At 37.6% G+C, this 14,195-nt stretch overlaps 1 protein-coding gene across 1 annotated transcript; it reads right to left on the bottom strand.

The window, feature by feature from the left end:
• Positions 1–10,969: 10,969 nt before the first annotated feature.
• LOC109169429 lies at positions 10,970–13,304 on the bottom strand. The gene is made up of 3 exons (XM_019318310.1): positions 13,295–13,304; positions 11,086–11,692; positions 10,970–10,976 (listed from the first exon to the last, which is right to left on the bottom strand). Exons 1-3 carry the CDS (start codon positions 13,302–13,304, stop codon positions 10,970–10,972), a joined length of 624 nt encoding a protein of 207 aa, XP_019173855.1.
• Positions 13,305–14,195: the final 891 nt, after the last annotated feature.

Here is a 14,195-nt window from a genome sequence, read left to right as displayed (position 1 = left end):
TGTTAGAGCTTCTTTGATATTCTTTGGTTCAATCTACGAAGTATAACAAGAATATCCTGCTAATTGAAGATAATCACGTTTCGGTTTACCTCTGGTTTTTACGCCGGAACTAGGGTCTCCAATTACGTTTTGTATTGGATGAGCTTTCTGGATGCGAGTAGGGATATCAATGTTACCGTGATAAGTGTCAGATTCAGACTCAGACTCAGTTTCTTGCTCAGGTTGAGTTGACGTGGAAGATGGCATAGGAGACTCTGGATTAGGTTCAGGACAACTTGTGTCAGGTTCTGTCACTGGTCCAGACGGAGACGTTGTGATAATATCGCTCGGTTGATCATCGATTACAACATTTGTGGACTCCATGATGGTTTTGGTAACTTTGTTGTATACACGATATGCCCTGCTATTCGTTGAATAGCCGAGGAAGATGCCTTCATCGCTTTTTGATTCAAACTTTGCGACAGGGTTTCGATCCTTCAAGATAAAACAGCGTGATCCGAAAACATGAAAATATTTAATGTTTTGTTTTACCTTTCCATAATGTATACGGAGTCTGATTCGTGCCTGGACGTAGATAGGCCCGATTGATGATGTGACATGCAGTGTTCACAGCTTCTGCCCAAAATTTTTGAGGTAGTCCTTTGGCATTGAGCAGAACTCGTCCCATTTCTTGAATTGTGCGGTTCTTCCGTTCAACGACTCCGTTTTGCTGAGGTGTTTTCGGTGCTGAGTATTCATGTGTGATTCCTGTTTGGTTGCAGAAGGTATCGAACAGATTATTGTCGAATTCTCGTCCATGATCACTTCGGATTCGAATGATGGGTTCATTTCTTTCTTTTTGAAGTTTCAATGCCAGAGTTTTGAAGGCTTCGAGGGTCTCAGACTTGTCCCTGAGAAAGGTAACCCAAGAAAAACGAGAATAATCATCTATGCAAACTAGTATGTATTTCTTACCTCCAACACTTTCTGTTTGAGTTGGACCAATAAGATCCATGTGGATCAGTTCCAAGCAGTGACTTGTGTTTATGGTGTGCTGAGCTGGATGAGAGGATTTGGTTTGCTTTCCTGCTTGACATGCACCACATATGGTTGGTTTGACTTTCAACTTGGGTAATCCACGAACACCTTCAATCTTCACAAGTTTTTCAAGAAGTCTGTAACTTAGATGTCCTAGCTTTTCGTGCCAAAGCTCAGTTTCATCTACATTGATCCTGCAGCACAAAACATTGTTAGTGAGAATATAGCAATTATCAGTTGACCTTGTACCTTCCATAACACATTGATTTGTTTTGTCTAGGACACAACAGTTATTTTTGGTGAAGCTCACGTTCCAGTTCTGGTCACATAGTTGACTTATACTTATAAGATTTGCATGAAGTCCTTTGACTAGTAGAACTTTCTTTAGTTTTGGCAGACCAACTACGTTTAGCGTGCCTATACCAGTGACTTGTCCTTTTATACCATCGCCAAAGGTAACTTCACCTTTGCTTGTGTTTACGTTACACAGGAATTTATCATTTCCTGTCATGTGACGTGAACACCCGCTATCGAAGTACCATTTTTCTTCTCGACCTGTACTTTTAGAGTGGAAAGAAACGAACGAGATATAATCTGTCTTTTTCACCCAGATTTGTCTTGTAAAGGGTTGGATGTTCTTGTGTTTGAACTTCTCGATTCTTTGATCCTTGTAGAAGTAGTAGCATTCAGGTCTGGTATGACCCCGTAACCTGCAATAATGACATACCGGGTTATAGGATTTATAATATGGCTTGAGTGATCTTACTGTACCAACGCGATGTGTCGCTGTGCTAGATTCTGGAATATCTCCTTGACCAGGGCCTGACGCTTTCACAAACACCGTTTTATCCTTTGAGCTGTTTCCTGTGAAACCTATACCAAATTTTGCAGAAGTCTTTCTTCTAGACTCAAGGATTTCGTCAAGTGTAGACGTGGTATCCATCATTTGGATTTGGCGTTTGTAGGTGTTCAGCTCCTGCTTCAGGGTCTGTACCTCTTGTTTCAGTTTTTCTTCCCGGGTCAATGCCTCTTTAAGAAGCAGATCCCTATCGGCTATTTGAGTTTGATACACTTTCTTTGCAGTTGTTACAATCCCTATTTCACTAGTTAATCTACGGTTTTCTTTCCTTAGTGCTGCCCATTTGGGATACAACTTATTAAACTCTATTTCAAAAGAAGATTCACTTGACTCTAAATCTTCTGCAGAGATATACTCGCCTCCCTCTAAGTCAGCAACATCTTCATGACACGGTTCAGCAGCCATATGTGCAGTAAAGGCAACAAAATTCCCAGAAATTTCGTCTGGATCAGATCCTCCTGTTTCGCCGTCCGAGTCATCATCACTCCAAGTAACTGCTGACATGGATTTCTTGCGTCGAAGATAGGTGGGGCACTCTGCTTGTACATGTCCGAAGCCCTCACATTCATAGCATCTGATCCCTTTACTGTTAGGTTTCTCTTTGGACTGTCCTGGACGTGAACCAGAAGGCTTGAAGGTTGACGATCCTTATTTAGAACTCGTTTTAGATGATGACGCCCCCTTTTGCATATTCTTGTTTCATGAACCTTTTGCTACCTGTTTCAAAATTTTAGAAAACTGTTTAGTAAGAAATACAACTGGACCATCACCTATTTCATCTAAGTCAGGTACACAATTATTTTCTTCAGCGGTAAATGCTATTGTTTTTTGTTTTTTCGTGTGATCTGTTAAGATTTCTATCTCATAAGTTCTTAGATTCCCCATTAGTTGTGTTACGGTCTTTTTCTCCCAGTTGTCATGTTCCTGGATCGCTGTAACTTTCATTCGGAACCGAGGTGGTAGTGATCGTAGAATTTTTTTCACCAACTTTTCTTGAGTGAACGGTTCTCTGAGGACCATAGCTCGATTTGCTAGCTCTTGCACACGAGTGTGAAAGGTCACTATGGTTTCATCTTCATTCATCCGGAGCTCCTCGAAGTCTGACTGTACCACTTGCAGTTTCGATTGTTTTACCGACGTTGTGCCTTCATAGGTAGCCTTTAGTGCTTCCCATGCGCCTTTAGCTGAATCATGGCCTGCAACAATAGGAAATTGACTTTCATGAATTAGCCCATAAATAATATCTAGTGCCTTATCGTTGTGTCCAGCACTTGTTTTCTCAACTGGGGTCCATTCATTTTCAGGTTTCGTCACTCGAGTTTCATCCTCACTGGTACTGGCTTTGGTTGGATGTTCCCAGCCTGTTACAACGATACACCATACTGCTTCACCTTGTGCTTTGAGATGAGTACGTGTGCGCACCTTCCAATATGCATAGTTGTCACCGACTAGCTGGGGAAGAGCTTTAGTATGCTCCATTCTGTAACACTCAATAACCCGTGAGATCGAACAATTTAACAAAATCAGAAATAATAATAATAGCCGCTGAAGAATTGAGATCAAGGGGCACGGAGTAGCCAGATCGATAGACTAATAACTTGAGTCTGGTTGCTCTGATACCAATTGAAAAAGCCCGTGTATCTTGAAATCAATTTAACACTAAGGATTCTACTTGATTTTATGTTACAATACAATTTCGCTGTTTAATTAAATCAATTTAATCAACGTATAAGTAACGAAATTGAAAGCATAAATAAAGTAAAGACACAGTAGAATTGTTACGCAGTTAGGAGCTCCTTCTCCTACGTCTGCGGGGCAACCCACGTCTGCCCAATCCACTAGATATTCACCACAGAGTATTACAAGAGGTAACTACAAACGGCTCACAGCCTTTACCACTACAACTCTTCTAAAACACCTATTCAGGACTGAACCGTGCATGCCATAACCATCTTTGGTGTGTAGCACTTCAGCTGTCGCAGGTACTGATTTGAAGTACAGAATTAAATCACAAATATAATATAATCAATATTAAAGCAGTAATATAGGAAGCTTGCACATATGATCAGAATTTCAGAATTGGCAACATCCTCTTTCGATTTCCCTTCCTTATATACTGTACGTAATTTCCATTTCACCAAGCCTTGATTGTAGCTTTCATATGTGGCTTGAATTCTTCTCACCCACACATTCTTTAAATTGAGATCTTCAGACTTGCTCTTTGTCCAATTCATTAGAATGAAATCTCCACCACACATTTTAGCTTGGTCCAATAACACTAATTACGACTCATACTAATTAGCATTACAAATTAATAAAATAAACTAATAAATTAGCCAATCTAATGTGTACTATTTTGTACAGTTACACATCCAAACAACATGAATCACCTAATTCAAATTGTCTATCACAACTTGGATTCAGCGAAGGGCGAATGGATAAAAAGAATTCCTTAAAACAGTATATGTATTCTATTGGCGCAACGAGTTGATAAGTAAGAATGTTACAGTATTTTTCATGGCTCAAATCTTGTATGATATGTAACTCACTGTTGGAAATTTCACGATTTCCGTCCAACAATAATGCTGGTCGGTAATTTGTAAAAAATCATAACTTTCCATCGTAAATATGAATGGACGGAAGTTCCGACCGACATCAAATATTGGACAAAAAAACAAATTGACCAGTAGGTGAAATGCAAAATTGTAGGTATTATTAAATACCGTCCAATATTGTTGTTGGACGGAAATTGGAATATTTAAGTCCCCCCCCCCCCCCTACGTATTTTAGCTCATACTTAAAAAATTTTAGAAGTATTTTGGCGGTTCGAAATTTCACAAAATTTCGCTCAAAACGTTGAAGCCTTTGGGCGGTACCTTGCTCATGCTCAAAAGAGTTAATTCCAGCAAAGGTCCTTCGACTATTGTGATTTTTTAAATTTGGTCCTCGTCTTTTAATTTGGATGAATTAAACCCTTGAATATAAAAAATAAAAAAATAATAATAATAATAAAAAAACGTTCCTTTATTAGTCCTTCCGTGAACCTAGAGTTAGTTTACTATTTAGATTAGGGATAAAATAGTCTTTTCATATGCTTAGCGAAGGAAGTTGAAGAATGGAGAAATGACGAGAAGAAACCAAGAGGAGGAAGAAGACACTAAGCATATGAAAAGTTTAAGCTAAGAGTTGGCATAAGAGTTGTCTACCACGGTTGTACATAAGAGTTGGCATAGGCACTATCAAATCCTCATGAAATGGGATCTTACGAAATCTATCTCTTCTTTTTGGGGTAATGCATTTAATGTCGTAGTAAAAGATTTATGCCGGTTAATGATGCATTACTGTCATTATTCAATGTATAAAACAAATATTAACTTCAAATGTTTTACTCTGCAGATGCCTTAAGTGGCTGTTGTAGTGTTGTTTTGCCTAAATATGATCTTAGACTTGACTCCAAGCCATTATTGATAGCAGAGATCCCAAAAATATTAATGGTCATGATTTACCATTTTTTTCCCTTTTATTTAAGATAGAATTAATTCCCAAGGGTGATATAGTAATTAAGATAGGATATATTTTCTTTTTTGAAAGGCTAGAATATTTAATTCTAGCTATTAAAATTGATTGATTATATTTTTCATGTTTGTAGGATTCTAATAATGGTAGGACCAAGACTTTATTCACAATCCATAAACCTAGCTTGTAATTCATTAGCAGCACCTAGGTCCAACAACAAGACGTCTCAGGTGTTGGAGTTGGGGAGGAGTTTTTTCCCGATTCATTAGGTTCGAGCAATTGCGAAGAAGATGGTGCGTGTGCACATACACGTTCCGGTATGTGCATCTGGCTGTGTGTGCATGTTTAACACCCTTGTGTAATATGCATACACTAGTCCTCATATGTGCACATACACTAGGCCACCACATGCATACTTTGCAATGCGTATATACACAAATTGTCATGCATGTCTTTTTTGTCTAATGCACACGTTATTCTATTCTAGTGGATCTTCATTTGAAACAAGTTCCCACCTACATACATAGCACACACATGGCAAAGCAGTTGCACACGGTGCGACCCACCTCTTACGTCATAACATACTCCACACCAACATCGCACAACACCCTATGTTAACACCATGATTGGTGACTCAAATGACTTCCACACCTCAGACCCCATGCCTATCTTCCACTAAAACAGATCACGCAAATGTACATGTAGTTTACAAATGAATGCACACAGTGCATCAGGCACACCTAGTGTGTGTAACACGTTCCGTGCCAACAAAAACATGAAGAAACAAAACCCCTCTACTCAGTCTGTTCAACGTCGTTTATGTGATGCACCTCAATAGATCATTCATGGTTTTGTCCAAAGTCTCAAAATAGTGTTTGTGCATCATTAGTGCTTCACCCCCATATTATCAATTTGCTCCTTATTATAAGCTCAGCAAGGTCATTGTCTTGCGATATATTGCATGTGGGATGGAATCTTCGTTCAAGGAGAGTGGTATAGCAAATCTGGAATGCGCTTTCCACCACTATAGTTGCTATGGGATTGTGTCCACACTTCAACAAAAACTGTGTCGGAATATCGATCTCAAATGAATCGTTGTTTACAACCCTTGCAATCCCATCTCCGATGTCTGCAATCTATTTTGAAAACCAATAAATCGTCAGTCTATCTTCCTCTGAAGCTAAGGTTCATATTCTCAAGTTCTTGGTGAGCATTATTACCTTACAATTTGTCCACAGGTATGAAGAATTAATATTTGCTCATCATATTTGTCCACAGGTATGAAGAATTAATATTTGTCCATATGTCCAAATGAATCGCTGTTTACAACCCTTGCAATCCCAACAAAAACTATTGGTCTTGTTGCTTTCGGAATAACAGGTAGGATCTGTTTAAAATCGCCGCCCAAAATTATTGTCTTTCAACCAAAAGTCTTTTCAGCACTACCCGGTATGGCGAAACTAAATATATCCCTCATGGTTTTGTCCAAAGCCTCAAAATAGTTTTTGTGCGTCATTAGTGCTTCATCCCATATTATCAATTTGTTCCTTATTATAAGCTCATCAATGTCACTGTCTTGCGATATATTGCACATGGGATGGAATTTTCGTTCAAGGAGAGTGGTATAGCAAATCTGGAATGTGTCGTCCTGCCTCCCGGCAAGAGCAAAGATACTATTCCACTAGAAGCAAAATTTAGAACAATATCACCGTGGTGTTAGACTAAATATATCACATGAATCATATAGTATGTAATAACAGGACCGACTAACCTCCAGCCATAGTTCTTGAAATGGTTGAGCGATCCGGACTGCTGCAGAGATAACGAGTATTTTGTCTCTCACTTTACTCAGCTCTCTCTAGATGGTGTACGAGGTATGTAATGTGAGCAGTAAGAGGACTAGTGACCTTATATAACCACTGGCCATCATTGTGGTTGTATGTCTTTAGGTCTCCTAAACCCTAACCAGACTCCTAATCATAATGGTAGTCTAGCTATTAGGTTATTAGTGTTGCACCACATATCAAATACTGAATATTATCATAACTTATCCTAATGTTATAATAATGGTAACGGATAAATGTTACATTCTCCCACTTGGTGCAAGCACTACCACTCAATAACAGAAAAACACCAACCATAATGATATGTTCTCATTAGCGCGAGTAGTATCCATTATGATCAAATGCAAACTGCCCTTGAACACTTAATTATGAAACAAAACCCAACGAAATAAACCCTATGTTTATTCCAAGTCCTTGAAGTACATTTTCTCATCAATATAAAGTAAATGAAGGTGTACACACTTAATTGAGAAAATGTCTGAATGCCAAAGAATTTTTATTGAAACTGAATGTATATACAAATCAGAAAGTAGATGAAAGTCCCATTTTCTGAAGGCATGCATTTAGTCAAGGAATCTGCTAACACCAACTCAGTATGAATGTGTTTAAAGAATATAACTTTAATTTTGACACGCTCCCTAATTGCTAAGAACTTGATGTCGATGTGCTTAATTCGACTCCCACTTTTGTGGTCTTAGCTAGGAAGACTGTAGCTGAGTTGTCACAGTAGACTTTCAATGGCTTAGATATAGAATCCATAATTCTAAGCCCAGAGATAAAATTCTTTAGCCAAACACCCTGTGGAGTAGCCTCGAAACAGGAAACGAACCCGGCTTTCATGGTATAAGTAGCTATTAAGGACTGTTTAACACTTCTCCATGAGATAGCCCCACTGGCCATAATAAAGACGCACCCTGAAGTTGATTTTCGAGAATCAACACAGCCAGCGAAATCCGCGTCTGAATAACCGACAACATCTAAATTGTCAGTCTGCCTAAACCCAAGCTTGTAACCTTTGGTTTATCTTAGATACCTTAGAACCCTCTTTACAGCTCTCCAATGGTCTAACCCCGAATTGTGTTGGTAACGCCCTAGCATTCCAACCGCATGAGCATTGTTCGGCCTTGTACAGACTTGAATATATCCAAGACATCCAACAAGGGATGTTCTCCGTGGATTCTTTCTCCAAGTCATTTTCCGGACATTGGTCCAAACTGAATTTATCCCCCTTAGCTATGGGAGCAACGTTTGGTGAACAATTTTGCATATGAAATCTCTCTAAAACATTGTTTATTTAGGTTTCTTGAGATAAACCCAGTATACCCCGGGACCTATCTCTCTGAATTTTAATGCCAATAACATAAGAGGCATCACCCATATCCTTTATATCAAAGTTCTTAGAAAGAAATTGTTTCACATCACGAAGCATCCCCTTATCATTGGTGGCAAGTAAGATGTCATCCACATATAAAACAAGAAAGCAAATTTAACTCCCACTCACCTTTTGGTATATACAATTATCTGAGGGATTTTCAACAAAACCAAATGAAGAAATTACCCCATCGAATTTGATATACCATTGACGGGAGGCTTGTTTTAAACCGTATATGGATTTCTTAAGCTTACATACTAAATGCTCACCACCCCTAGAAGAGAAACCTTCAGGTTGTTTCATATAAACCTCCTATTCTAGATCACCATTAAGGAAAGTGGTTTTCACATCCATTTGTTGCAACACAAGATTAAAATGTGCAACTAATGCCAGAATGATACGAAGTGAATCTTTCTTTGATACAGGAGAAAAGGTCTCCTTGTAATCGATTCCTTCTTTTTGAGAAAATCCCTTGGCATCAAGCCGGGCCTTGTATCTCTCAATGTTGCCTAATGAGTTTCTTTTAGTCTTAAAACCCATTTACAGCCAATAGCCTTGGCCCCATTAGGCAACTCAACAAGATCCCAAACTCCATTGTCCTTCATGGAATTCATTTCATCTTTCATGGCTTCCAACCATAAGTGGCACAATTTGTGGCTTGAGAGAATGTTTCAAGATCATTTTCGGCCCCTATGTCAGATTCTTGTAGATACGAAACATAATAACTAGGAACTGCTGATCGCCTTATCCGAGTAGACCGTCTTAAGGTTGGACCCTCATCACCTTGTACAGGATGCGGGCCAACTACCTCTTCAGGAACTGGTGGCAGTTCTTGAATTGGTTCAGTCTACATCGGCTCAGAATCTTGCTATATATCCTAAGTTGGTTCAACCATTGGTTCGAAATCTAGTTCGAGCGGTTGCTGTAAGTCCTAAAATGGTTCTTCCAAAGGCTGATCCTCAACAGTTTGTGGAATATCAATGGTAGGTGGTATATCTGCAGGCAGAACTAAAGGAGCACTGCGGATAAGTACAACCCCACCAGATGACGTAAAAGGTCGAGAGTTAGTATTATCGAAGGAAGGAACTAAGTCCTTAAACCGATCACTCCCACTAATCAAGTCATCTTCAAGAAATTTAGCATTCCTTGATTCCACTATCCTAGTAGTATGAGATGGACAATAGAACCTATAACCCTTAGAAGATTGTGCATATCCAATAAAGAAAGCACTAATCATCCTTGGGTCAAGTTTCTTCTCGTGTGGGTTATATATCCTCACCTCAGACGGACATCCCCAAACACGCATATGTTGCAAACTCGGTTTCCAACCTTTGAATAACTCAAATGGTGTCTTAAGGACAGCCTTGGTTGGAACATGGTTTAATATATACGTTGCAGTCTAAAGTGTTTCATCCCACAACGACTTAGGAAGCTTAGAGTTGCTAAGCATACTCCGCACCATATCTAGAAGGGTCCGGTTTCTTCTTTCACCTACACCATTTTCGTCCGGAGAACCAGGCATGGCGTATTGGGCAACAATCCCATGCTCTTGAAGAAACTTAACAAATGGACCAGGTTCTTGTCCACTCTTAGTATATCTACCATAGTATTCACCACCCCTATCACACCTAACTATGTGCATTTTCCTGTTACATTGGTTTTCAACTTCAGCTTTAAATGATTTAAAGGCATCCAATGCTTCATGTTTATGATGAAGTAAATGCACATAGGAAAAACTTGAGAAGTCATCAATAAAGGTGATAAAATATTTCTGACCAGGTATTGTCATGTCAGGACAACATATGTCAGTATGAATAATTTCCAACAACGTTGTTCTTCTATTAGTACCTTTCTCTGACTTGCTTGTCTGCTTACCCTTAATGCAGTCAATGCAAGTCTCAAAGTCAGTATAGTCTAGAGTAGAAAGTACTCCATCCTTTACCAACCTTTTAATATGCTTAAGGGAGATATGACCTAATCTCCGGTGCCGCAACATTGAGGAATTGTCGTTAATACTGCACCGTTTGGTGCCGTTTTGAACATGTAAAGAATTGTAAATTGAATCATTCTTTAATTTAAGACGGAAAAGACCATTAGACAATGTACCAGTACCAACACAAGTAGAATAATGAAATAACTTGAAATCATTGGCATTAAATTCAAAAGAATATCCGAAGGGTACAAGTCTAGATACTAAAACTAAGTTCCTAGGAAAACTGGGAACATAAAATGTCTTTTCTAACGTCAATATAAAGCCATTGTCCAAAACTAAATTGCAAACTCCGACAGCTTCTACTGGTGATGCAATCTTGTTTCCAGAGAAGATGCTACACTCAGTTCTTGACAGCTGTCTTAATTTTGTCAAATCCTGCAAAGAGTTTGCAATGTGGATTGTTGAACCAGAGTCAACCCACCAAGAATTAGTATTAACTTCTAACATATTAGATTCGAAACAAACAAAAGAAGATGGAACATACCCAAGCTTAGGCACAAGCCTTCGTTCTTCCATTGCACACTTGGTTATCAACTCATTGATAGACCAGTCCACTTTATGTGTGATGTAGGAAATCATAAAAGGATTGTACTCCTGAGGGAGGGTATCAAGTGCAAAACGCACCAAAAAATCATCTGGTACAATGATTTCCAACTTCTTTAATTGAGCCGCAATGTCCATGAGTTGCATGATGTGTTTCCGTGTTCCCTTGATAGTGGAAAGACGCAAATTTCTAAACTTCATTACTAGAGTTATTGCCAAAATTTTCTTAGATACAATGAAATTATCATCGATAGCTTTGAGCAAGGGCTTAACTTTCCTAATGTCCTCAAAGCAAAAACGAATTTTTCTGGAAATTCTTGACTTAATGAAGAGCACACATAATCCATTGGATTTCTCCCATTGTTCGCGAAGCTGCATGGCTTCGCCGGTGCTTTCTTCATTAACCTCAGGGGGTTCCTCATTGAGAACAGCATAATCCAACTCTAATAATCTTAATTGCAAGAGAATATCATCTTTCCACTCTTTGTGGTTATCTTCATTAAGGATTGAAACATTAATAGTTCGTGTTTGGGTGACAGGATCAGTTGCTGTAAAGAATAATAATTAATGCTTGGTTAGAATTTTCAAGGCACAAAATTAGAGAGAGATACTGAAGTACATAATATTAATTACCAATGTAAAATTATGCGAAAAAATAAATTCGGATGCCATAAAAATTGCCTGTGGGCTAAATTTTTACGCATAATGAATTTACCAAAACTGAATGGTGGAAACGGAATGGGTGTGATTATAGTTTTTCCACCCTTAATGACAAAACTACCAAAGCTATATGCCGATACATAATCCCTGTGGGCAAATTATGATCATAGTATGGTATTTCATCCTAATTAACCCTACAAATATAACAAAATTGCCTGTGGGCTAAATTTTGCCATATCACGTAGAAGTAACTACAATATTCTTGCTTTAACTTTATGTGAGTAAAACTTAATATGTAATTTTGTTAAATTAAAGATGTTGTGGCTACTTTTTAATTGACCAAACAACATAATCACATTAGCAAGAAAACCTAATAAACAAACAGATTAAACCAAAATATGATAGACAATCCTTAGGTATACTCCCAGGAAAGTTGGTCGAGGCGAAGCTCGGTTAAAAACCAACTCCATAGACAGAGTAGCATCGCAAGGGGACTAGTAGCAACAAGGCTTTTAAGCTAGGGCCATAGAACTAGTATTCCTCCCCAAGAACTTCCCTAATTCATGTGTTCTCAGTTTTGAAGTAAAATCGTTTGAGAGATCTAAAGAGTGTAGTTTCACCTATGGATAAGGCTTTGAATAGGGTGAACTACGAATTGTTTATGTACTTTATGTGCTTTGAACTTTATAAGAGCACGAGTGGAGTAATAACTGAAGATTGAGAAATAATATGCATAATCTAACCTGAAAGGCACTAATTCACTTAGAAGGCACTAAATCATGCAAAGCATATAAATTTAGACCTAAAAGGCTCTAAATTTTTCTTAATGAACATGCTTTTCTACGGGCATAATTATAATAGTCAAATAATTATTGCAATAAATAGATAAATAGCATGCTCAGATTATACATATTACTCACAAAATACTCCACAATTAAATTGTAACACTTAATACAATTTAAACTGAAAAACATTATTAAATTAAAATTCAACTGAAAAATTAAAACTGAATAATTATTCAAAGTTGAATAATAATTTAACAATAGACTTAATAAAAAATAAATTCAATTGGATAATTTATTTAGAAGAAGTCCAAATATGATAGAGATGTTAAACTGAATGAATTGATGTAGTCCAAATATCAATTCAGATTTGACCCAAAACTATAATTAACAAGTCCAGTAAAAAAAATTATAGGAGCCCAGGTCTAGCCCAATTGGTCCAGACTTGGCCCAAACTTTAATTCATCATTCACCATCTTCGTCTAACCTACAGCAGCACCAAAATTCCAAAAACAAGAAAGAAATTTCCGGCGAAGCAGTGAAAAGGCCAAACAAAAAATAATTATCCAATTTTAATTTTTCTTTTTGTTTCTGAATGCGGAATAAATCAAATTTCCAGCAGCCCAGACAATATAATTGCAAACCAAAGAATAATAGACTAAATATATCACATGCATCATATAGTATGTGATAACAAGACCGACTAACCTCCAGCCATAGTTCTTGAAACGGTTGAGCGATCCGGATTGCTGCAGAGATAACGAGTATTTTGTGTCTCACTTTACTCAGCTCTCTCTAGATGGTGTATGAGGTATGTAATGTGAGCAGTGAGAGGACTAGTGACCTTATATAACTACTGGCCATCATTGTGGTTGTATGTCTTTAGGTCTCCTAAACTCTAACCAGACTCCTAATCATAATGGTAGTCTAGCTATTAGGTTATTAGTGTTGCACCACATATCAAATACCGAATATTATCATAACTTATCCTAATGTTATAATAATAATAACGGATAAACGTTACACGTGGCTCCTTATCTTTGACGATAACGTTCTCCACACAAACGTCTTGCATGTTTTTTCGTAACCATACACAAAGAACATTCCACCTCCATTGGAATCAAAATCATTCATAACAGAGTCGTAAACATTCTTTTGCTCATCGGTCAATTGTGTTACCATTAATGTTTCACGCTTTGTCTTCAACGATTCCTTGTCATATGTCAACTCTTCAGCTATCAACATGTTTTCACTCAAACCTATGCTAGTTTCGTCTGGAATTGACATTTCTGAAAAGTCCTTCAGGCTCTTCCCCCACAAAGATAACAACTTCTCAAACTCCACCAAAGCAAACTGTTTTTTATCTGAATCCGATAACATCAACTCTTAAAAGGAAAAATAACAAAAAAAAAATAGTTTATTTATAAATAATAAAAAGTAAATAATAAAGTCGAATAAATATATTTGAGTAAACTAGATATCATTATTCAATATTGAGTAGTGACGGAAAAATAGGAATATGAATTTTAATATTGTTATATTTTTAATATTAAATAGATTTCACAATATAATATCTATTGTTATAATTTAGTAATTGTATATCGATTCA

This window comes from Ipomoea nil, unplaced genomic scaffold (assembly GCF_001879475.1).
Source record: "Ipomoea nil cultivar Tokyo-kokei standard unplaced genomic scaffold, Asagao_1.1 scaffold3314, whole genome shotgun sequence".
In the NCBI taxonomy this organism is placed as follows: Eukaryota; Viridiplantae; Streptophyta; class Magnoliopsida; order Solanales; family Convolvulaceae; genus Ipomoea; species Ipomoea nil.
The sequence above is the reverse complement of the archived record's forward strand: the minus strand, read 5'-3'. Positions and strand labels throughout refer to the sequence as shown.